The sequence below is a fragment of the Notothenia rossii genome (assembly GCF_949606895.1).
Source record: "Notothenia rossii genome assembly, chromosome: 5".
Lineage (NCBI taxonomy): Eukaryota > Metazoa > Chordata > Actinopteri > Perciformes > Nototheniidae > Notothenia > Notothenia rossii.
In genome coordinates this window covers 42408039-42431485 of record NC_136903.1, presented here as the reverse complement: position 1 = coordinate 42431485, position 23447 = coordinate 42408039, and the positions used below count along the sequence as shown (strand labels likewise).

Here is a 23447-nt window from a genome sequence, read left to right as displayed (position 1 = left end):
AGGAACTGATGGCACGCTGTCCACACCTCTATATAGTCTCTTTTGTGAACCTGTGATGTTGAGTACCCCAAAGAATGATGATAACATATATAGTAGGGTCCCCAGCACATAGAAACTGCCTGATGCTAACTTGCATATTTTGGGCAATTTGCAAAATTAGCATTAATTAATTAAGCCTATATAGAACAAGAACATAATCCCATCATGAAGGTGAAATAAAGAGAGTGTGTTTCTCACGGCTGTCACTGTGGTCGTCCACCAGTACGATCTCTCTGAGCAGGTGGGGGGGGGTCCTCAGGATGGCTGTGTGGATTGAGCGCAGCAGCACGGACAAGGCCTCGTTCACAAAGATGAAGATGACACTGAGCTGAGGTAGATCTGATGAATAAGACATGTTCCTGCACCTGGGGGGGGGGGGCAGAATAAAGAGAATCAGAGAAAGAATTACCAACAGAAACATAAAGCCTTGAGCAACATCATCTAAATAAAGCTTGAATCCATACAGGCAGGGATGGAGAGGTATTCAGTTATTTTACTTATCTCTATCTATCTAAGTAAAAATAGCAATACTAAATTGTAAAAGTACTCCGTCACAAGTAAAATTCCTGCATTCAAAATGTTACTTAAAGTATAGGTACAAAAGTACTTACTATTTCAGAATCTACATGTAATGACTGGATTTATCATCAGTGGTGAAATAAGTACATTAATGTCAAAACACTCCATTACAAGTAAAAGTTCAATATTCTGAAGTAAAATATATTATCAGTTAAATATAATTAGCATAGCGAAAGTAAAAGTAGAAATTCTGAAGAAAATGTTCCCCCATATTTTGATACACTCATAATTCATGTTAAGAAATGTTTTAAATATATTGTAAATGTTCTAACAGTTCGACTACTTACATTTTTAGAGAGGCATTATGAAAGTTTATCACAATATATATTTGAAATAAATGTACTTAGTTACTTTCCTCCACTGCATACAGGCACATACTGAAACCACACCTCGATGTATATATAAGTACACTGAGTACACAGAGTACACTGACCCGTCCGGTCGTAAATCTGGGATGGACCGGGTGAGGGAGATGCGGTTACTAAGGTAGCCGTTGTAGCCATAGTAACGGAACTTCCTGAAGGCCACCCTCTGACTCTCGGGGCCGAGGTCGTGACCCCAGTGTCCGAACAGCTGGGAAGAGTCTCTGGAGGAGTCTGGGGGAGGGGCAGAGTCTTCCCCGTCCCTCTGAGGGCTCTCTGTGGACACACAGGCACAAATACTGATGCACTGTAGACAAAACGTTTTTTTAAGAAACATATTTTAAAATGCTCACGTTCTCTCCAAATGTTTATTCGCAGATAAAATGTATAAATGAATAACTATCTTTGTATAAGGTGCATATTTAGAAGCATATCATATAAGGTGCAGGGTTAAGACATACATTGAAATACTGATGTAATAAATACAGATGTTATAAAGAGTTATACACAGACATGGTAAATGAGTCACAAGGAGTGAAACGTCCCTGAGTGTGAGGCGCTGTGGGTTTGAGCCCCATGACATTCAAAGGGAGTGTGGAGTGAGGAGGAGGGGGGGCTGAGTCTGAGTGTTCAGGAGGGTTAAGGTGTTGTGGAAGGAGCTGTTCCTGAGCCTGCTGGTGAGGGATCTAAGCTCCGGTACCTCCTCCCTTAAGGGAGGGGGCAAACAGTCCATATAGATTTCCCAGAGGCCTGTACTACGAAGCCGGATTTTCGCTTAGCGGGCTAGCTTGAGGGTAAACTCTGGGTCTTCGGTCCTACGACTCTGGTTCTCTTCTTATCGGGGTAGATCTCCATGGTAACTTATGCTGAACGGCAAACCTAGTCCGGAGCAGGTTAGGTTCCGGTGTTACAGTATAAATTGAGTCATGACAACTGGCGACATTCTATTATTTTCGTGATAGGAATCCGGGGCGTGTACATTGAGGACCCATTGTTGACTTACCAGGAAAGAAACATCGTTTGTCGTTTACGTTCATCTTTTGCTATATCTGCCTTCCTAAGATCACTTTGCTGCACATTCAGTACTCGTATGTGAGGTTGTGGGTGAGAGTCCAATATCGTGACGCTTACAGGGAGGTATCGAACATTACAAAGTAGGTGACTGTGTGGATGCCTGTTCAAAACATTGCAAACTTCAATAAATCATTTAAATTATATATTTGTGTCCGACTTTCATTTGTTCATCGTTCTTAATGTGATGTATAGTAGCTTTGATAGCTGTCCATACCTTCAGACAGCCTAAAAGTAAAACACAAGTTGTTTATTCACAGCCCGAACGCTCACCGAGATGACTGGATCAGTCATGACAACTTGTGATCAGCTCCGATTAAATTGTGATATCAATTCTGTAGCTAACCTCCAGGGAGCACGTTTATTTTATGAAATACCTGTATCCCTCTCATCACAACAAGACTACACTATGTGCAGGAAAAACAATTACATACATGAAAATAACCTTGATGCATGGGAATTAAACACACAAACTAACAGATAAATCATCAGAAGAAGGCAGAGAGGAAGTAAATAACAAAAGGAACACGGAAGGCAGACAGAATTGCTTAGACACGGGTGTCACATGACATTTAAATGTTCTGGAAAGTTCCTTATACAGCTTTAGCCTTTTTTATCTCATGAAGTCCCAAAGTGACACACACTGAACAGTCTGGGGTCATGGTCCTTGTCATTTGCTTTTGTCTTCCCATAACAACATGTCCAAGATGTCCATGTGTCAGGCTAAAACATGTGACAGAACTAGCTAGATTTGGAAAGGTTTTTTGTTGCTAAAGTTAATATTCAAGCCATTTAAGAATGAAAATGCTTACATGACATGTCATTTGTTAAACATTAAGCTGTCTTCGGCTCTTTTCTGCTGTAACAAATGTAAATGTCCCCTCTGTGGGACGAATAAAGGTATTTTGATTCTGATTCCATTTAACCTGTTGTGGAAACATTTCTTGATGAAATTGATATGAAACAAATGCCATAAATATTGCTGTGACACATGGTGTCACATCGGGACTTTAACCCTAAACATTCACAGTAAACCCGGAGTGACATATATGCACAATTAGAAATATGATTATGGTCTGGTCAGTTAATTTAGCTGATTCAATTATATTTAGTTAACATATGCTTTATTCTTCAATTCATAGTATGTTCAAACAAATGCAAACCAAAACATCATCCTTGTTAATTAAGTTATAAATAAGAGTTACTTTACCATTAAAGCCCAGATATTTGACACTAGGGAGGTTACTTGTCAGAAATGTGTCTATTTAGTCTAAATGACGTTCCCCTTAATTTCCCCAAAAGTAGAAATGGGTCCGGGTTCTTATGGGTTAAACGTATAGGCTTAAAGGCATAATAGAACTACCGTATTATATGTATTCAACTTGTGCCCCGCTGGACTTACTTTTCTGTGGTTTACCGTTACTGTGAAATATCAGTATAGCCACGGAAGATAGTTTGTGTGTTTAATTCCCATGCATCAAGGTTGTTTTCATGTATGTAATTGTTTTTCCTGCACAGTGTAGTCTTGTTGTGATGAGAGGGATACAGGTATTTCATAAAATAAACGTGCTCCCTGGAGGTTAGCTACAGAATTGATATCACAATTTAATCGGAGCTGATCACAAGTTGTCATGACTGATCCAGTCATCTCGATGAGCGTTCGGGCTGTGAATAAACAACTTGTTTTTTACTTTTAGGCTGTCTGAAGGTATGGACAGCTATCAAAGCTACTATACATCACATTAAGAACGATGAACAAATGAAAGTCGGACACAAATATATAATTTAAATGATTTATTGAAGTTTGCAATGTTTTGAACAGGCATCCACACAGTCACCTACTTTGTAATGTTCGATACCTCCCTGTAAGCGTCACGATATCGGACTCTCACCCACAACCTCACATACGAGTACTGAATGTGCAGCAAAGTGATCTTAGGAAGGCAGATATAGCAAAAGATGAACGTAAACGACAAACGATGTTTCTTTCCTGGTAAGTCAACAATGGGTCCTCAATGTACACACCCCGGATTCCTATGACGAAAATAATAGAATGTCGCCAGTTGTCATGACTCAACTTATACTGTAAAACCGGGATAAGAGATCAACTCAGTGAAAGAACCGCCTGCTGACCAATCAGAGCTCAGTGTGCGGAGTTTAAAGCTATCAAGTCATATTACAGGAGAAAGGAAATACAGAAAAACTGCCATTGCAGGAAAGACGGCCGTCAAAAATCAACTGACTGTGTGAACGTGAAAATGAATAGAATATCATCTCCCATCTTCAGAGCAATCTGATTATTATAACATTAGCGTTAAGAAAGCTTACTTAAATATCTGCCACAACATAAGTAACCGGATCAGAGTAACATTAAGTACAGTCCACGGCATATCACATCATAATGTATCATATATTTCCATATCTGAGTCAGCTGAGCCGTATCTGGCCGTGCAACACTCAGTGTCACATACTGTATGCATAAGTATTATTTTAAGCAACAATTTTGACGAAACACACGAGTAAAATGTAATTAAAGTCAGATTGTGTCTTAGACGGGGCAGTGATATCATAAACCTGTTAAAGTCCATGTAATGTCCAAAATAAATGTTATTCTGTGTTAATAAATCGCTTCATCACTTTCCACTGTTTCATCAACATCAATGATTCTTTCCATAAATACCCCCCAAATAACATGAAATGTGTGCCACTTTCCCGTGTTATTCCGCTCCGGTCGCGAAAAGCTTGCCAGCCATTAACCCAGCTGTGTGACGTCACACGTGGCAAACACCAGCCTCGTCTGGATTGTTTGTTTTGTATCCTTCCGCTATTTTCGCTCAACATATGTGTAACCGGACCTCGCTAAACTTTTTTTATCTAACAATTCATGATGGGGAAGCGATGTGTAGTTGTGAGCTGTGAATGTTTCCTGATTGCTATAAACATTGATCATGGGTGCTGGAAGATTGTGCACAAAACTCGGGTCAGAATTAAGTTACTACAGGTGTTATAAAAATTAACAAAAGAACCCTTTTTTATTTATCAAACAGTAAATGAATACAATCTTACAAATTTTTGATTTGGAAAATGTTGTTATATTTACATGTTTCTTTGGAAAAATAATATTGTAAATGATGTAGCCTACTTTGTAAATTATTTACATCATGCGAAACCATTTTAACCAGTTCAGCTGCATGACTTATGTCAAATTACAGATTTGGCCATTGAAATCCCTGATAGCGGCCTCCCGGTTCAGGGTAAGTCTTCCGTATCTCGGTTACTGCACATGCAGGCAGCGGGACTCTGATTTTTGGGCCGAGTACACCCCAGCACCAACGTACAAACTGTCGATAAGCTGTATATCGATGCTTCCTCATGAAAAAAAAGTATACAGATTATAAATATATTTGGAGAAAAATAAAATATTATGTAGTACTATTATGTAGCAATGGTTACAAATTGGCTTATAACATGATATTTGTATTTTACTTGTACAAAATAAATATGAGGTTATACATGACTGCTTGACAGAATCATAGACCTCTTATATAGGCTATTTCCTCACCTGTGTAGTTGTTTCTTTTCCCAAGCATACATTGAACTTGCATACACAGAAAAAATAAAAGCCAAGCTGTTTTTGACTGCTTGAAAGAGTTTAATGGTATCTTTAAAAGTGTACCATATCTGTAGCGACTAAAAGTATTATATGAAAGCAAAGCTGCAATAGGCAGTTGGGTCAATCAATATTTACTTACTGGTGTAGTGGGCCATCAACTGCTCTGTGTTGTTGTTTGTATTGAAGATACGCTATTTTCAGTGTCCAAACACTGAGACAGCCTTCTCTAAAGCCTGGGTGGCTAATAATGCACCTTGGTTTCTCGTCGGTGTCTTCTATCTGGCAGAGTCCTGCACGGGTCTGATTTTCAAGACCCGCTCCCGCCCCGCATCTGTGACGTGCAGTACCGAACCCGCCCCGCTACCCGCACATATTGCCAATTAGTTCCGCAACCCGACCCGACCCGCCGGCACATGATCCGCAACCCGACCCGAACCCGCATATAAGCAGTGACAACGTGCAATTATTAACACACGCAGTTGCATATTTGGCTCAAAAAGCCTGGGATGTTGTTTATTTTCTCCATCTAGGATGACACCAAAAGCCTCCCAGACGTTGGATTTCGCTCTTGAGGAAGAGTTATTGAAAATGCTGTATTGTCCGCTAGAGAGCTTCACCTCAGCCATTCAGAATGTGGTGCGCTCAGCAGCAGATAGATGCACTGCAGAGGTTATGATTATGCTCGGTACCGCGGAGGAGAGGTCTGAGGATTTAAACATTAAACTAAATTATTATTGTTTAAATATATTTATTATGCAACACCCGCAACCGGACCCGCATCATCTTTGTTTTACCCAGAAGCGAACCCGGAAAAAAGCGTTTGAAAAAATACCACCTGCAAATCACCTTTTTTGCGGGTCACCCGTCGGGTACCCGCGGATACCTGACCCGATTCAGGACTCTGCTATCTGGTCAGTAGGTTGCAAACTGTCTATTTGTTCCATCACCTGCCAGATCTCTCTGCAGCATACACATTCATCTGCAGTGGGCATGCTTTCACAGCATTGACATGTACACCTGAATATTGTACATAACATTAAAAAACAAAACAATATCTGCCGGACGTGTGAGGAACAGATGACAAATCAAGATCGACATTTAGTGCAGGTCAAATTAAATAAAACAGAATTTACCATTCAGTATTGCCGACTCGAGTCTCGCCGGCTGCGGAATCCGCTTCTCTTTCACAAGTTTCTGCCTCGTTGTTCGATTGCTGGGCAGGAGGCTCGTACTTATAAGGCAAGATGCCTTGAAGTGAAAGGCTAGCTGGTTCACTCTCTACTTCTGTAACTGAATCCAGATAACCCACCGAATCTGAGCTTGAATGATCGCTGTCGCTGTCGCTGTCTGAAGTTATCGCGTTGCTTGCCATTTGGACTGATTTGATCAAATGGCAATGTTTGCCACGTGTGACGTCACCGCTCGTTCGGGAGTGATTGGGGGCGTACTCGGCAAACTTCGGAACCAACATCGGTTTTTAACGTATATGTCATTTAATTATGACGAAACTTTAAACATTTTTATTTATTTTCATTCTGGTGATATCTAAAATACATGTTAAAAAACACCTGTGTTAGATGCATTACATGGCCTTTAATGTACGCGTTCAAACACTTTTTCTTTTACCAGCTGTATTCACCTTGCAGGTGCAGCTATGTTGCTTTTATCCTGGATAAAGTGTTTAAGTCATGGATGTTTAAAGTTTAACGTCTTCATATTTGTCTAATATTATAGTTTTCTTTTCATTCAGGAAGTATGATGCTGCGCTGTCAGTACGCTTGTCCCTGTTTGTGATTCGTCAAATGTTGCTAACCCCGCCCCCTTTCACGTGAACGAGCTCTCAGCTGGAGAGAGAAACCCTTGCTTGAGTTACCGGCCGTTTCTCAATCGCGAGGAAACTGGCTTCAAAGCCAATATTTCAAGGATACTACGTCATCGAGTGCCGCCGAAGGACTGTTCCAATCTCCAGCATACTTGGAATTCCACCGAGGCCACGTCCTTGGTTTGGGGGTAATTTCGAGGCTGCACATGGGCCGTTTCTCAATCGCGAGGATACTGGCTTGGTAGTCGCATACTTCCAAGTCACTACCTTCAGAAACGAAGCAAGTATACTTCCAAGCCACGGCTTCTTAAAACAAAGAAGAATGGAACAGGCTAACAAGTGCTAACGGTTTCAACATAAACTGTACCGAAAATAAATACCTCACGATGTCTATCTAATTATGAACTTGCTTTACTTTCACGGAACATATTTTTGGTGATAACAAATGCAACAAAGTAACATATTTACCAACACATGTTCTACGCCACTACATAAATACATTTAAATGTGTGCTGTGCTGCGTCGGTTCAGCAATTCTCCGCAAGGGTTTTTGAAATTGGTCCGTGCGCAAAGCATTCTGGGGATTTGAAGGACGCGAAGTCTACCCATGTCTACTCAAGTACAAGACCTGAGTGCTTCTACTTTTACTCAAGTACAATATCTATGTGCTTCTACTTTTACTCAAGGACAAGATCTGAGTACTTCTACTTTTACTCGAGTACAATATATATATATATACTTATACCAACTCTGTTTATAGCCTATGAAAAACTATTAGAAATAGAAAGCTAAAGCTAACGTTAGCAGATAGTGACAATGTATGCTAGCTAGCTAGCTCAACGATTCCTTAAATAATATTGCCACAGAAAAACTTTTCAGTTCACATCACGCTCTGCCGCTCCAACAGGGAGCTCTGCTCTGAACACCTGAACGGCCCGTTCTAACAGCTGTTCACCAGCGGTCCAGTCTGTGCCACAGTGACTCCGGACGCACAGTTAATATTAATGAACGCACCCGTAGGTAATGTAGCTGCTGAAGCTAGACCATCATGTCGGAGCAGCAGAGCCTTATTATACATCCACCATGAGCAGAGCCGACAGGCAGGAAGACTCGAGCACACAGCTCGCACTTCATTATAATATATATAAAAAAGAACATCATGCGTGTCATGATGGCACATAGAAGCTCACGGCCGCAGATTACTCCGGGTCCCAGACCCCTCCATACCCCAAAAAATGTTGTTTATTGCAGATCTACATGAATCATACAAACGACCTATTTTGGATTCAAAACGGCAATTTTGCCGAAAGGTGACAAGTTTGCATCACTGAACATAGACAGAGCACAACTGAAACATAACATCTGAAACGATGTAAAAACATAATACACTTGTGGGGATGCAGCTTGGGATGTGAGGAGTGAGGGACACGGCTTAGAACGAGCGTGTCGCCTGGCAGGACAGTGTGTGCACCAGTCTGCCTTGATCTATGAATTCATGTCCGTGACACTCACTGCTGCCCACAGCTGTTTTATAGAAGGAAAACCTCCTTCACTTCATGAAAGTGTTTTAACCACACACACCTCTACACACACAACGGGTGTTATTTTCCCCATAAGGAACAAGTCGCTGCAAATTACATGGCCACATTCTCAACAAAGTAACGACATGACTCCCAATATTAATTTAAATGCTTTTATGGATTTAGAAAATGTTTTTATTGATTTAAAAAATAGTTGTATTGATTTAAAAAATAGTTGTATGTATTGATTAAATTGACATGCATCCGCTAAGAAAAATAGTCCGATGTTACCATTTCTTAAACAGTCTGAATGAAACGGCAGCTCTCAGCTGTGTATTTACACAACTAATGGCCCATCAACCACAGCTCTCTCCCCCCCTCCCCCCCTGATCTTTCTTCTCCAGCAGCTAAATTAACTGTAGGTTACTCTGAGTGACAAGCTTACAGTTAGACACAACACTGTCATTGCAAGTGACCCTCAGTTAGTTGACTTTTATGTTCAACTGCTACATTTGTTACTGATAAAAAAGGGCTTCTACTGAACCCAATTACCTTAACACTAGAAACGCCAGAGGTTTTTGTATAGGTCTACCTAAACCTGTCAAATCCCGCTATTAGAATGCAATTTTTAACAACATAGGGTGCTACATAAAACACTTTCAGGAAAAGTCACGGAATGGGAGACTGTAATATTTTATTGAAAAAAAGTTACATTGCACACACACAACACACATCACACAAATTGACCCGATTAGTGTTAAATAAACTCACTAATTAATGAAACCAGTTCAATACGCATTATTCTTATTCTTATCATTCTTTATGAGCACTGAAGTAGTCTTAAAATCAGATCTGTCTTTTAAATGAAATCTGACGGCAGGCAGTTAGCTCTGATCACCTATGATAAATGCGCCACACCTAATCTGGCCATTCAGCCACAGAGGTCCCTCTATACAAATCCAACTGTAGACGGTGTGAAAGCACCTATTGTTTTAAATAATGGTCGGAATGTGACCTGTGAGCCTTCTGAATTACCGTGGGACAGCACATTCTAAACTAAAATGTTCAATCAATAAAGTAACATCTTATCTTATCTTAATAATATCTTCATATTAATAATAATAATAAATCATACAGTATGTGTCCGAAAGGGAGCAGGAGGAAGCAAACACAAAAATATACAAAAAATATACTGCATATTAAAGCAAACGATTGTAAAGGTAAAAGTATGAGCATAACAAATAAAGAAGTGTAATGTAAACATTTACATTATAATTATGATTATTTTATATATAAAGACTATATATTATTGAATTACAAGATTAGATATACTTTAGTTGATCTAAAATATTGATGTGTTCAAATGCTCTTCAAAACACAACTGAAAGTCCATGAAACTTGTCTTTCTGTATTTGTGAATGAAGCGCCATCTCCTGGTTAAAACCTGAAATTGAAAATCTGGCAACGCCCTCTTGGAAAATAGTGGGAGGGCTTGACATTCCTCAATACTGGTCTTGGGCAGGTCGTAGGCAGGAAGCTGTAAGCTGGAGTCTGAAATTCAGTGCTACATCTGTAGGGCTGTCAAACAATTAACATTTTTAATCAGATTAATGACAGCTTAAAAATTAATTAATCATGATTAAGCACCATTCGAACTATGTCCAAAATATGCCATTTCTTTATGTATATTGTTGTGGGAAAGATAAATGAAAGAAGGCGGATATATGAATTTAACATACAGTATGTATGTATGTATGTATGTATGTTTATTATAACATTGTTCTGTGTGTCAAAATGAAAGACAGCCCACACACCTATCAATCATCAAACCATGGGGTCTTATTTCATTACGTGTTGATTTCTATCAACACGAAATGTTTTATCGATGTAATGTATATAGAGATGTACTACAGCAAAAGTATTCTCCGTCAGGACTTCCTGCAACAACACCACGCCGTTATCTTGATTCTGATTGGCCAGAAGACATTATCAAAGATTGAGAAGACGATCACTACGTGACAAAAGTTTTCAAAACCGTTGCTAGTCCTCGGTATTTCCAGACAAGTGGCAACTGAAATCAACCTTACTAACTGCTGTCTGTGCAATTTACTCGGCACGAGTTGGCAGACTTTATTTTGCTTACTTTAACATCATTTTTCATGGTGGGGCTAAGGTGGGGCTAAGCCATTTCTTGGTATGGCTGTAGCCTACCCCAGCGCTGCCACTGGTGGGATGTATGGGGTGGGCCATTCTGCTTGTGTTAAATGCGAAAAATATTTTAACGCAATTAATTCAAAAAATGTATTACCGCCGTTAGGCGTTAACGCAATAATTTTGACAGCAGTACTAATAAGACAACTCAGATCTGAAGCTACACAGGAATCTGCTTCCAAAGTGCAATAAAAAAGACAATATTAATAGAATCAAACCCTTTTTTTGTTGCATTTTATTAGAGTATAAAAAGAAATGCCTTTAAAATAGGATGCAAGAAACACTAGTTCCTTAACCTGAATTGATAATAGACTATAATCAATTTAAGTTTGCATTCTTATACCATTTTGTTCAATAACTATACTGAATAAGTTCAAACAAACAAAAACTTACAGCTGATTAATAACGGTATCTAACTTGAGTATTTATTATATCAAAAACCTGTTGAAATGCTACTGTTATTTTTACTGTCCCCCAAAAGCGCGTCGGCAGCCTCCAGGAATGTTTCTTTAACAAATTCGTCGTCTTTGAAAGACTTTATGTGTTTCGCAAGAACATGACTGACACGATCAGATTCTATGGCAGTAACGTAGACACCATAGGGCCAGGGTGGGCCCAGGCCCACCCAGTTTACTCATTGGCCCACCCTGAGAAAGCTTCGGTGTCATTTTAAAAAGAATTACATTTTACATTTTTGAAAATTATTATTATACAAAAATGTATTCACCCATTGAGAATATCCAAGCATTCAAAGTGAAATTCAAGTGAACAAATATCGAGTTTAATTAATGTTGAATGTGTTTTATCCTCTGAACCGAACTCATTTACGGTAAAAACTGATTGTTGGTTCCGGCGCGCGCCATAATAACGTGAGAGAGGCAGAGAACTGCCTGCAAAATAAATGATGGCTCAAAGTTCACTAATTAACTTCTTTTTTTTTTTTAAAAGCCAGACTCCAAGAAGAGCCCCCACTGCCCTCATCTAGCAGCGATCTATACGATCATTTTCTGATAACGATGAAATAGCCCCGCCTCCCTCTCCCCACCTCTCCTGCTGCTGGGCTGTCAGAAGAAAAACAATGTTAACGGAAACTCTGCCGCACGGTTCCCTCGTCCCTCGGAAGAGGCGGAGAGGTGGGTGTTTTTCATCTGCTGGTGGACAGTCCGGAGAGATATACACAGGGTTGGGTTGTAACAGAATACATGAAACGGCGTTACGTAATTAGAATACAAAAATCTATTCAGCTGGCGTTACATTTGAAAAACGAGTAATCTGATTACAGTTACTTTCGTAAAACTTAAAGTGAATACATTTTGGAATACTTTACATACGAATTATTGGTGGAAAAGTTTCCTCACAAAATGTAATATTCATTACCGGCATAACTGTGTGCACACTGCACAGTAGGGGTGGGCGGATCGATCCCAAAATATCGATATTTCCGATATTACGTTACGTTTCAAAATATCGATACTAGAGCCAATAGGATCGATACTCTTATACGTTTTTTTCCGTCTCCTCGTCAATTTCTTCAAAAAACTATGTGAAGACGAACACAAGTATATGCGCTCTTTTCTTCTCCTCTCCTGGAGGCTTGCGCACACGCAGCGCCCTCCCTGCCTGAACGCCGATTATCAAGCTGACTGACAGCAGCCAGCAGGGCAGGACAGCAGCAGCCAGCTACTCGCGAGTGCAACACACACACGCGCATGATGGCTGAGAGAAAGAGGAGCGTTGTAATTTCACAACTGGCAATTAAAACTTATCGAACTGTGATGTGTGCAAGAAGACAGTTCGCTACTCTGGCCACTTTGTATTGTTATTTTTCATGTTTGCACTTTAAATGTGCAAAAGTAAAACGTTTATTTGTCTATAAAAACTGTCCTGTCTTTATTCATGAAAATTAATTCAGATTGTCTATTTTTGATGCTTTCAGCTAAAAATATCATGTCATACAGCTCTCCCTTATATGAAAGTACATACTGTAAGATGCTTTTCATTTAAAAAAGTATCGATATCGGTATCGGCGATACTGGCACTGAAATACTTGGTATCGGATCCAGGGGCGCCGCCAGGGATTTTGGGCCCCATGAAAAGATATCACATTGGGCCCCACCACCAGGCCCAGGCCACGCCAACCAAGCACAATTGCTGTAACCACACCTCCAGAACCGAACCGACTCATTTATGCTTTAAATAACTACCTGTACAGGCTTCCCTCTATCTTGTAGTCCAATACTAACTGCACAATATTTACTGACACTGAGCGGTGAACATATAACACTGTGCAGACGTGCAACATTCTGCTGCAGTAGAATTCACTATTTGATATAACACTAACATTCCTGACAATAGACCTCAATAGTCATCTTTTATGGTGTACATGCCTTTTTAATAACATTTTTGAATCGAACATTCAAAATATAACTTAAATATACATGACCTCTTAAATCAAAATAAAGTGAACATTAACACCAATATTATCATTTATAAAATGCTATAACAAAAAAAAAGTAACATAAGCAGCAGATTTTTTAATTAAATATACGTACCAACTACAAAATAAGCGGGTATTAAACGGACAACAAAAAGGAAATGGAAGTGAAAAGGTCTGATGGTGGTGCTAAATCAGAGCCTATTACCTGTTCTCAGTCTTTTTCTCATCATGAATCTTGTGTGTAGTGATCCAATATCGTTATCATAGCCTTGCCCTTTAACAGTTATTACGAGCCCTGGCTCAGCCTTACTCACCAAGAGCCCAGCGCCTAGCCTTCTTACAGGCAAAGTCACTGATCAAGTCCTTGAAGTCCAGCTTTCTAGCCAACTGGCTCTCAATGGACAGCATGGCAAGACTGCAAAGCCTTATGGGGGGACAGGGCTGCTGAGCCTAAAGATGGATCTGTTGGTCGTGTCACCAGGGGGAGGGACAACTGATTTAGGAAGGCGTGTGGCGTAGTGGGTTGTGCGTTGGTGTTCGGATCAGGGGGTGACAGGTTCAAATCCCACTGCAGTCAGCATGTCGTTGTGTCCCTGAGACACTTCGCCCCAAATTGCTCCTGTGGGGATTGCCCAGAGTATTGAGTATGTAAGTCGCTTTGGATAGAAGCGTCTAACAAGTAACATGTAATGTAATGTAGTATGAATAGCTGCTAAAAATGTACCTGCATTTAGTAAATGTCAGCTAAAAGAGTGAAATGAAAAACCTCTGAATTTTCTGTGTGAAGATATTAACAGTACTTAAAGATGGGGTATGTCATTTTGGAGAAACCAGCTCGAGTGCGCTAAAAATGTGAAAATACACAACCGGAAAAAATCTGCCACTTCCTTACAGAGCCCCTCCTCCAACACACACGAACGCGCACATGACCAATGAGGGCACGAGATAAGTTTGTGCACAGATGGAAGGCTGACAGGCAGGTAGGCCATCCAGTTACTTTAGCCGGGCCGGCTCAGATGATTGGTCGTGCTTTTTACAGCGCCACGGCTTCCACAGATGACATTTTTATGGAGTTATTGTCAAAGCACTTCAGATATTCATTGCTATCGGGATGTTAAGAGCATTCCATGCAATATAACAAAAAGTGTATCTCGAGCCGGTTTCTCAAACTTACCTACCCCACCTTTAATGTCAGCAAAACATTAAAATTATTATTTACAATGGACTACGCTTAGCTAACAGACTAATTTCCACCACTCATGGACCACACCCACCTTTTCTCTTGAAAAACTGGGTGACATACTGTCGCCCTTTAGTGCCTCTCTCTTGTCTTTCTCTCCTTTCTTTTCTTTCTTGAAAGCCTGTAAGTACACGTAAGTACTAGCATCCCTCCTCACATGCTCTCACTCTCTGCCAGAAAGTGCGGTGCTGCACCGCGTTTGGAGGCAGGACCAAACCATTACATGTAAATAGAGGGGGGTGTTCAGAGGCTTTGGATAATTAACTTTTGGAAGAAAATAAGTTAAATGAATCATAAGTTCAGTGAGTACATCATCAATATGATGTTATATTAATGTTAATTATTGATGATTGATGAAAGGTTACTTAAAAAAATGGTCTTAATGTTCTAACATTTTTTGGGGCCCCTGTCAGTCACGGGCCCTTAGAATCATCCTAACTTTTCACCCCCTTACGGCGCCCCTGATCGGATCGAATCCAGATTTTGTGGTATCGCCCACCCTTACTGCACAGCGCTGCAGCAAGTCTGTGTGCGAGAGAGATGCAGCGTGTCTGTGAGGCCCCGCCCCGGCACGCAGATGAGAGAGAGAGATCTCTTTTAAAATATATTGAAAGTTAGAAACGGAGATGGTTAGATAAAATGTGCAAGATAACGTTTATGTAGCATTTATTTATTGTCGAAATGAGGTCATTTATAACGGGATCAAATCAAAGTGAATGGCCTGCTGCTGCTGAATGCACAGGGCAAGTGACTGGAAAAAGTTTTAAAAGTTATTACATCGTTTCAGATAATAATAATAAATAATAATGACAATTCATTCTATTTAGGGGCGCCTTTCAAAGCACCCAAGGACACCTTACACTTCATAACATATTCTAAGGAAAGGTTTTAAGACAGTAAAAAGAATGCAGTCCGGGTGATGTTTTTTATGTGGGGTGCAGATGAGAGAGCTGTCCAGAATGACAACAAGATGTTGTGTTTGTGCTCTTGATAAGCCATAAAACAGTAAAATACGTGTCTCCTGTTCACCAAAACATACCCATCTGTTATGGAAAAAGAAAGTATTCCAAAAGTATTCTAAAAGTAATCTGCCACCGGTACCGACGGGGATTGTTGTTAGCTTCTGATGCGCAGAAGAAAGATCTGGCCCACCCTATTTTTTACAGGGCCACCCTAAAGTACATTTTTGCCTACACTACTGTGCTATGGTAGCATCCTTGCTCTTGTTGCTGGGTCTGGTGAAAATGGACTGCTGTGCATTTAGCTGTGCTTTCAGGTCCCTCCCCTTTTGGGAGCGTAGGGCACAATTAGGAGGGAATTCCGTCTCGTAGCGTTTGTGCACTGTTTTGAAATGCCGCTCCTAAATTACCCTTCTTCGATAAAGCCACGCTCGCATTGCAGATGAGCCAGATGGACTTTGAATTTGAATAGATACAAAAATAATCATCCTCCCACTCGGAGTGAAAATTATATATTTTGGGCTTTTTTGCTTCTGCCATAATTGCGGTCTTGTGTGTGTGCGGACTGTCACTCCTGTTGACACGGACAACGTCAGCGAAATAGTGCCCACTGCCCACCAGCTACGCCCCGACACATGGGGTCACGCCGGCCAATCACAAGGCTTTGATGCGTTCAAGTGCATTATTCTGGCACAGGAAGATTATGTTATAGGACATTAACGATAAAACAGAATATTGTTGTTCTATTTTTAGACACATCTCGCGATCAACTGGGAATTTAGATTTAAGCGCAATTCATAAGGGTTTGATCGCTATGGCGAATAGTAACAGGCTTAAAGGGCAACCCTGGCGAGTACCTCTACCTAGTGTCAAATATTGAGAATTCATCCCGTTAGTACTCACTGAAGCCTTGGGTGAAGAGTATAACAATGCTATCCAGGACATATATTTGGATCCGAGGCTGAACCTCTTAAGGACCTCAAATAGAAAGCCCCACTCCGCCCTGTCGAACGCTTTCTCTGCATCCAATGAGACCACCACCTCCGGTGTCTCCTTGGATGCAGGAGAGAGGATGATGTTGAGAAGGCGACGGATGTTGGAGAAGGACTGTCGGCCTTTCATAAACCCAGTTTGGTCTAATGATATGATGTTTGTTGTGACTGATTCAAGGCGTTTAGCTACTATTTTATCTTGGGTCTTATAGTCCGCATTCAAAAGGGAGATGGGGCGATAGGAGCTACATTCAGAATTGTTCTTGCCTGTTTTTAATAATACGATTACTGCCGCCTCAGTGAGAGTTTGAGGCAAAGCTCCTTGGTCCAGAGAGTCCTTGAACATTCTCAAAAGAAGGGGGGTCAATTTATTAATACATTTTTTTTAAAACTCAATTGGATAACCGTCTGGGCCCGGGGCCTTGCCACTCTGGATCAACCTGATCGAGTCAGCTATTTCACTAGGCTTTAGAGGTTGATCCAACTCAGCCTCCTGAGCAGGTGTTATGGACGGAAATTCCAGATCATCCAAGAATTTAGTTCTGTCCGCATTATCGACCGGGGCTTGTGAGGCATATAGTCCAGAGTAAAAGGTTTTAAAGGTGTCGTTGATAACAGATGGGATTGTTGTGAGTTCACGAGTAGCGGTCTGTATTTGTTTAATTTGTTGGGAGGCCGACTGGCTCTTAATTTGGTGCGCTAGGAGAGAACCCGCCTTCTCCCCATGTTCATACTGAAATCCACGTGATCTTAAAAGCAATTTCTCAGTCTCTTGCGTTGAAAGTAAATTGTAGTCCATCTGAAGATTATGCCTTTCTTTATCTAGTTCAGGGAATGGAAATGTTGAGAGTTTACTATCTAGTTTTGCTATCCTTCCCAAAAGCTCTCACTGTTTTTGTTTTTTCAATTTGTTTTGCCTTACAGAGTAAGAGATAATCTCTCCTCGGATCACAGCTTTTAACGTCTCCCACAAAAGAGATGGTGATATCATCAATAGCTTTAGAGATTGTTTCACAGCATCGATCATCGTTTAACGGTAGGGATGCACCGAATATTCGGCCGCCGAAAATTATTGGCCGAAAATGGTTAAAAAGGCCCTTTCGGCTTTCACCGAATGTCAGAGAACAGGGTTACGTTGGTAAGCTAACGTGTTGTTGTGATGACGTAATCAAAACGCGGCGACAAGCACGGTGCGCGACCATGCTCGCGGCTGGCTCACAGCCAACATGTCTGCCGCTTGGAGATATTTAAAAATATCAGAGAAAGAGGCGCGGATTGCGATTTGTAAAACGTGTTCAGCTGACATTTCTCGAGGGGGTGTAACTGCAAAGACTTTCACCACTTCGGGATTACTCCACCACTTGAAATCAAAACACCCGGACAAATATGCGGAGTAAGATCAAATCACAAGCACTGACAGCGAGAGACTGTTCAGCGCTGCCTCTCATGTGCTTGATGAGAAGAGGAACAGATTTATGGCTGATAAAGCAAAGAAGCTACTGTTCATTAAAAATAACTTCCCACTTTTCCTTAATAAGTACACAAGGCTGGCTTATCATAAGCTTATCTAGTTCTACATGTCTACTCTATACCCACTTTCCTGAACAATTTTCATTGTGAGTTAAAATTCACCATCTCAGGTTATCATTAGGGGGAAATGACAGCAGCACAGTGTTCAATATATTGTACTTTCGGTATCTAAATGATACAATGTTGTTTACATTGCTCATGAGGACAGACCTATGGGACAGACCACCTTATTTGCAGATTCTTGAAATTGTAATTTAATTTGTAATTGATTGTGGATTTTGTATCCAGTTTTCACTTTATGTATCTTTATACAATGTTTACTACTTTGCTTATGAGGACAGACAGCCTTATTTACAGATTCTTGAAATTCAATTGTAATTTCATTTGTAAATAGTTACATTCATGTGGATTTATCCAGTTTGCACATTTGTATGCATGCACTTATAGGTGCATTTGTTGTTGTTGAAGGCCTGGCTGTTACAGTCTTTATTTACACTATTTTGTTGTAGGCCTACTGGCCTAGATGTTTATGCAGTTTTAAAGCACCTTGGCTTTGTTCTGAATGCACTTTGTTGTAGTTAGAGAAAAGAAAATGCACTTGACTTGGAATTAATGTACTGTATGCATTCAAAAGTGCTGAATAAATGTTTTATGGACCCATAATAGTGATTATTATTTAAGTTAAGTTTTGCCATAATCATTTATTTTTCCATAATCAGGCAGCTGAACAACATTGGTAAAAAATGTATACATTATATATATATATATATATTTCTATTAATCATTTTAGGCCTTTCGGCATTCGGCCAACTGTTTCCTATTTTCGGTATCGGTTTCGGCCAAGAATTTCCCATTCGGTGCACCCCTATTTAACAGTGTACAGTTCAGTCTCCAGGGGGGACGTGTCTTTTGTAACAGTGTGAATGAGAGGTCAAGTAGCAATGGGGTGTGGTCGGATATCATATAGAAAATAGTTATCAATAAAAAAATAGTCGATTCTCGAGAATGCCATGGGTCCACACATCCTGTTTGACTCATAAATAATGAGAAATTAGAGAGGGGAATCCCTTTTTGGACTAGATTTGTAAAAAAAAAAGCGGGTCCATTGTACAGTTGAGATCACCGCCCAAAATCAAATGGTGGGAGTTTAGGGCAGGTAATAATGATATCACCTTTCCCATGAATGCTTCATCATCCCATTTGGGTGCATATAGATTGGCGAGAACAACATTGACATTGTTGAGGGATCCAGAGACTATCACAAAGCGACCTTGAGGATCTGCTATAACCTTAGTTGGGCTGAACTGTATTTTTGTATGCATCACAATAGCTGCACCTCTTGATCTACTACTACAATTGGAATGAAAGGTTTGGCCAACCCATGATGCCTTTAACCTATGGTGGTCATTGGTGGTCAGATGAGTTTCTTGTAAAAGCAGCAGGACTTAATTATTAATACATTTAAAAAAATCAATGTTTTATGGCATAATTTAGTTTAAACATGCCGTCAGCTTAAAAGCTGTGTTATTCTGAAAAAAAACTGAAGTTCTCGCACAATCTTAATGCCAAGCTTTTATTCTGAAAATCCTTCATCTCCGGTTAGCATTTAGCATGTGGCTAATATTACGTTTTCTAGAAATGTGAAAATGACACGGAGTGTTGCACACCAAAACCTACTGACTTTAACACTACATCTATAGACGTTGAGATAATACTATTGCTAAATATTAAATGAAGGTACAGTTTATTTTAATATGTTTTGTTTACAGACGTGGGTAGCTACGACGTCCGGGGCTACCGTAAATGATAACTGCCGTAAAGTACTTCCAGTATTATCAAATTAACTATTAACAGCCGTTATAATGCATTGAATAAAAAGTTATGAAAGAGAGTATGAGGAGAAAAGGCGTGTGAAGCTATATAATGAATATACCAACTAGTGATGGGTCGTTCTCGAACGATTCATTCTTTTTGAACGAATCTTTGAAGTGAACGAGATGAACTGATTCCTCCCACAAAACGATTCGTTTGTTTGAGTCGCCGCCTCCGCCAAAAGCTAAAGAGAAGCTGTTGGCGAACGACAAACTTAAAGAACTGGCGTAAACAGTTCATAACTGTTTCCTACAGTTCTTTTATCTTATATTCCTTTCTTTCAAGAGGAGGGTCCCGTTAGGGCCCCTCCGAAATACTGGATGTTCCATCTACACAGAGTTGGACTCAGTTAGACAACTACCACAAATACAATGAAGTACTTTACTATTGGACTCAGTACTAGTTGGAATTCTACCACAAGTAGGCTACTATGAAGTTATTTTACGGCGTAGTTTTTCAGTTATTCTCTGTCAAACTCCTGTGGCAGAAAATCATTTTATCTCTCATCAAATATGGCAGAAAACATGCAGTTTGACAGAGGATTAAAATTGTAATCAGAGCCCTCTCATCTGAGCTCCGTTACACACACACACAGGAGCGGGACATCCTCCTCAACCTGTCCGCCATAAATGCCTCAGAGGACGGATACCTGAACCGTAGCGTCCAGCTAGCTTAGCCGCTAGCTTAGCGATAAATACACACAGCGTTGTATTCTCCTCCCCGTCGGCCCTAAAAGCTTCAGAGGGCGGATACCTGAGCTCCATAGCGTCCCGCTAATGTGAAACACACACACACAGCGTTAGCAGGACATTCTCCTCCGCCTGTCGGCCCTAAAAGCTTCAGAGGATGGATACCTGAACCGTAGCGTCCAGCTAGCTTAGCCGCTAGCTTAGCGATAAATACACACAGCGTTTTATTCTCCTCCCCCTGTCGGCCCTAAAAGCTTCAGAGGGCGGATACCTGAGCTCCATAGCGTCCCGTTAATGTGAAACACACACACACACACACACACACACACACACACAGCGTTAGCGGGACATTCTCCTCCCCTGTCGGCCCTAAAAGCTTCAGAGGGCGGATAGCTGGGCTCCGTAGCGTCCCACTAACTTAGCCGCTAGCTAAAGGTAAACACAAAGCTGCCAAGTCTCACCCTTTGAGAGTGAGAGTCACGCAATTTAACCTCTTCACACGCCTCACGCCACACTTGCCATTTCACACGCTTTTTCCCCCCTCTCACTACTTTATAATTATTTTTTTATTTAATGATATCTTTCCATAACTTGTTGCTTGAGGTTTTCCGTAGTTCAAGTCAGGGACAGGGAGAGCCCGCCCTATTCTGCCCCCGATTGGTTGACCGAGATATGTGATAACCAATCATTAGCCCCCAAGTAAAGGCACCACGTATACAAACCAATCAGAGGCAGCTTAGGGCGGGTCATTGCGTCTCTATCCTATGAAGACAACTCTATGAGAACAACACTTATTGCGGAGAAATCGAAAAGTAAACGTGAGATGTCTGTCAGCGCCTCAATAATGCCGTGACTGACATTTTCATCTGAAGCGGGAGGTTAAACGGTAGGTAACCACTTCATTTTTACAAACACATTATTTTTACAAATATTTTTATTTTGATGAAGTCAACCTTGGGTCTGACTACGTGAGACTGAACGTTACACAGGCTGCTGGTGAGCAGTGTGGCAGGTTGTTGCGGTGGGTTTAACAACAAACAACCGTGACTAATAGCAGTGTTAGTTAAATCATCACGTATTTGCGTGTGTGAGCTAATGGATACTTGCTATGAGCTAAGGGAATTTACAGTACTTTACCTGTGCTGTTTGCATTTCTGTCTAATAAAATATTAAATCAATCAATCAAACAGTAACATGTAGCTATCTTTTGAGACTGGATCATTAATTCCTTAACTGTATACTTCGATTTCTGTCTGATGTTTGTCTGTTAGTTTGAAAGTCTGAAAGATGTCAGGTAGACTCTTGGCTCTTGTCACATTTTCTTAACATTTTCTTGATAGATTGTAAAGTTTAATGACCACATCTGAAAAACAACCCGTTTCAGCTACATTACTTTTCCACATTGTGTTATTTTTAGGTTTCCTAAACTTCTCCCATACAACGGACCTGACGAGTGTCTGGACTACCAGTCCATGGACATTGCCATGCCCGAAGACCCAGCCACGTTCGACATTGAGAGCTTTTGGGGGAACATGGCATCAATGAAGAATAAGGTAAGAATTATTCTGCACCCTTTGAAATACCCATTGACGTAATCAACTTAATTCTATACAAAAATACTTGAGAGTAATTAGGAATTAGTAATTAACTATGTACATTTTTCAAAGGTGACCGGTATGAGCCGATTTGGGAGGCTCTCTCGTATTGCCAATTTGGTGTTGGTACTTCCACATTCAAATGCTGAATGAGTGTTCTCTGTGGTGGGACTGAACAAAACCAAAACACGAAACAGTTTGGCTCTTGATGGAACTCTATCATCCATCATGACTGTGATGATGGCAAACCTTGAGCCACAGTGTTTCAAATGGGAGCCCCTCCCTCTGTCATCAAGGCATCAAAATCTGCCACAAACACCTACAACATGAGACATGTCATGTAAACCAAAACACACAAACAAAGACATGCACTTTTATTTTTGTATAATGTATATTATATATATATTATTCTGGTTCTAATTTTGTTACACTTAAAAAGAAAATGCACGAAAGGAAAAGGCTGCTATTGTTTCTTAAAAGGCTGCTATGTTTTATTTTATATTGACATTTTATAAATAAATGTATTTTATTTGTCAAACTTTTGTTTGTTTTCATTTCTACTTGTGCTGGTCAATTATTAACACTATATAAGCATGAGGAGGCCGACAGTGCAGGGAGAGCAGCTGGCATGGGGGTGAAGACACCACAACAGTCTTAATGTTAATTTAAATTGAGATATTCTTCTAAATCGACGTTAAAAAAGGCCACATTTTTTTGAACACATCTTCCCCCGAAAGTCTCACTCCTACTTTTTACTGAAACTTGGCCGCCCTGGTAAACATAGATGGGTACATAGAATATGAATAAATCGTCACCGATGTAGAGGATATATTTTTTTTTATTCACTTTGAACTCGGCCAAATGGAGTTTAATGCTTTGGGATTTAAGTTAGGCCACATAGTAAGTGCATGGGTTT

At 40.4% G+C, this 23447-nt stretch overlaps 1 protein-coding gene across 1 annotated transcript in view; it reads right to left on the bottom strand.

The window, feature by feature from the left end:
* Positions 1 to 23447, bottom strand: part of LOC307039612 (polypeptide N-acetylgalactosaminyltransferase 18-like) — a 448297-nt gene that overhangs the window by 275520 nt on the left and 149330 nt on the right. The window contains exons 2-3 of the mRNA XM_079681847.1: positions 1052 to 1256; positions 238 to 404 (exon numbers count right to left, since the gene is read on the bottom strand). Of these exons, the coding sequence (XP_079537973.1) occupies positions 238 to 404; positions 1052 to 1256 (372 nt within the window). The remainder of the gene's footprint in view (positions 1 to 237; positions 405 to 1051; positions 1257 to 23447) is intronic.